This window comes from Lacerta agilis, chromosome 15 (assembly GCF_009819535.1).
Source record: "Lacerta agilis isolate rLacAgi1 chromosome 15, rLacAgi1.pri, whole genome shotgun sequence".
NCBI classification, from domain to species: domain Eukaryota; kingdom Metazoa; phylum Chordata; class Lepidosauria; order Squamata; family Lacertidae; genus Lacerta; species Lacerta agilis.
Window position 1 is genome coordinate 18,240,740 of NC_046326.1, and position 3,147 is coordinate 18,243,886.

The following is a 3,147-nucleotide window of genomic DNA, read 5'->3' on the forward strand; positions in this document are numbered from 1 at the left end:
ACAAGATGGATTTCACACTCCCCCAGAGCCCTCAGAGATGCACACCCTCCAAAGAGTCGAGAGCAGGAAAGATAAATAGACACATCTGTGTTGTGTTAAGTGAACAAATTCCAGAAAAGGTAGCTTTGTGTGTTAGTATATTGTAAAGGAGAAAGAAAGAAAGAAAGTTCTGTGGAGAGGGGGAATTGGTACGTTTTGGGGGGGGGGGGTTTCGCTTCACATTTTTCCTGTATTCAGTTCAGTTTACCACATTTTAAAACTAGTTTGCTATTTCTTGAAAGAGTCCTCAGGAAAATTCACCAGCACTGTTCTCTCAATATGGAAACTTTAAAGCATTTTTTGTCATATATATATATGCAAAAAATTCCCTGATGCATTTTATATTTTATTTTCATTAACACAGTGGGGTTAGATGGGGTTTACTCAACTTACGAATTTTAGATGTGGTTTAATCAACTTTTCATTTCCAATGCATTCCTATGGGGAAATCGCTTTTTTCGACTTACGAATTTTTCGACCTACGAATGTGCATTCGGAACGGATTAAATTCGTAAGTCGAGGTACCACTGTATGTACATTTATATGCATGTGTGTGTGTGTGTGTGTGTATATATATATATATATATATATATCGGTACATATGATTTGGTCAGAGAGCTTCACTGCAAAATTCAGAGACATGTGGATGTCAAAGAATAGCTGCATTTCAGTTCTCAATAATATTTCAGGGACTAAACATTTTTGCATTAAATTGTGAAGTGAATGGAAATTCTCCCTCACCCCCTAGCTAAGAGAATAATGAATAGATTGCGGCAGAAACCAAGGTGGGTTTGTGAACTGGACAATGAGAAGGAAAATGAGCCAACCATTCCCATGCAGGTCTGACAGTGTATCTTATTTTACCACCACTGAATTTTTGAAAGCATTGACTTTAAATACATATACAGCCTCATTGGGGGTTTGAAAATTTCAAAGGTCAGAGGCAAGAATGCGGCTCAGGTGCCTTTCCCTACCCTATGATAGATACCTCCACATTAGAGCCTTTTAGCGCTGCTGAGTAATTAGTGTTCTGCAATTAGCCGGCCATGGAATTAAAATTATCATGGGAAGGAGGAGACCAACCTGGTCACATCTTGCTTTTATCTCCCCTTCCCTTTCCCTTTCCTTTTATATCATGTTTGATAGATTGGGACCTGGGGTGGGTGGGGAGGGACTGCTGTAGCTTGTAAGAAACATACTGTACAACGCTTACAAAATCTTAGGCAGTTTAGGAGGCTGGTTGTTGTTGTTGTTGTTAAATTAAAAATTAAATACCAGAGACGCTCCACAAAGAATATTATCGTTACTATTATTATTACGTGCCCAGGCGCAGACCCTCCTCCCCGGGAGCCAGGCCCAGATAATTAAGACACAACACAGCATACGTATGGGATTAAATAGGCCTCAACTTTATCACTTTCAGCATCACAATCAAGAGTGGCGACCAGCAGGCAAAGAGGACACACATGATCCCCAGCAGCTGAATCAAGGTTTCCATGGTGATTCTGCCCCACTGCCTCCTGGACTGAGACGCGGAGTTTTTGGAGTGGCGGTGGCACACCAGGGCGACGATGGTGGCCACGTTGCATGCCACGGTGACGGCGAGCGAGAAGAGGCCCAGGAAGGCGAACCTGGAGGTGAAGATGACATTGCCCACGTGGGGACCCCCCTGATCCCGGGCGCTGATGAAGCACCATGTGCCCGGCCACTGGAGGGCGTACCGCCCGACGCCCACCACGGGCAAGCACATGAAGGCGAGCACAGCCACCCAGACGCTGAGCAGGATGGCCTTGCTGATGCACGTCTTCATGTGGTTCGAGTACCAGTGCGGCACGGATGGCCAGGGTCCTCTCGACGGCCATGGCGCTGGTGATGAAGAGCGGGCACAGCCCGAAGACGGTCATGCTGAGGCCGAAAAGGTGCACAGGCACAGGGAAGGGTCCACCGCCAGCCAGTCGCGGCCAGCCCGGTAGACGGTGATGACGATGGGGCTGGTGAGGAGCTGCCCGGTCAGGTCGGTCAGGGCCAGGGAGCTGATGCAGAGCAGGAAGGACTTTTTGCGTGCGTTTTGCTTCTTGTGGTAGGCGCGGTACACCAGCAGCAGCGCCAGCCCGTTGCCCACCAGGCCCGTGGTCATCATGGTCAGGGCGAAGACCACTGACACCGAGCCACACTCCTCCGGGCTGGTGGTGGTGGCGGCAGCCGTGGCGTTGCCCTTCTCTCTGCACGTTTTGCTTCTTGTGGTAGGCACAGTACACCAGCAGCAGCGCCAGCCCGTTGCCCACCAGGCCCGTGGTCATCATGGTCAGGGCGAAGACCACTGACACCGAGCCACACTCCTCCGGGCTGGTGGTGGTGGCGGCAGCCGTGGCGTTGCCCTTCTCTCTGCACGTTTTGCTTCTTGTGGTAGGCACAGTACACCAGCAGCAGCGCCAGCCCGTTGCCCACCAGGCCCGTGGTCATCATGGTCAGGGCGAAGACCACTGACACCGAGCCACACTCCTCCGGGCTGGTGGTGGTGGCGGCAGCCGTGGCGTTGCCCTTCTCTCTGCACGTTTTGCTTCTTGTGGTAGGCACAGTACACCAGCAGCAGCGCCAGCCCGTTGCCCACCAGGCCCGTGGTCATCATGGTCAGGGCGAAGACCACTGACACCGAGCCACACTCCTCCGGGCTGGTGGTGGCGGCAGCAGCCGTGGCGTTGCCCTTCTCTCTGCATGCTGCAGCGTTCAGCAGCGCCATGGGCGTGCAGTTGAGGCGCCCCTCGTAGGGCCTGTAAGAAGTCATGTTGCTGCTGGTTGGGAGGGTGGTGGGAGCAGCCGTGGCACCGGGACGGGATGGGCAGCGGGGCAGGCCCATCCCATGGTGGGGCGCCCGCGAGAAGGCAGCTGGCTGGCCGGCCGGGGGTGCGCACGCTAGACGGCTACAAGCCAGGCGGGCAAAGGAGCAGAGCGAGCCGCGGCTGCCTTTTAAAGGCAGGCGCGGGGGGCGGAGCCCTCAACTTTATCAATTTCAGATGTAGGAAAACCTTGGCTTAGACATTCAGCATGTATCCCTCTCAGCCCCCAATTGGGATCTGAGGATAAGCAGGGCCATACAGGAATATGGGG

General features: G+C 52.5%; 1 protein-coding gene across 1 annotated transcript; it reads right to left on the reverse strand.

Moving 5' to 3' along the window:
• Positions 1–1,432: 1,432 nt before the first annotated feature.
• Positions 1,433–2,824, reverse strand: LOC117060319 (prostaglandin E2 receptor EP3 subtype-like). Its single transcript, XM_033172534.1, is given in 4 exon segments — positions 1,433–1,871; positions 1,873–1,957; positions 1,960–2,276; positions 2,367–2,824. Coding segments are annotated over 4 exon segments (1,299 nt in total).
• Positions 2,825–3,147: the final 323 nt, after the last annotated feature.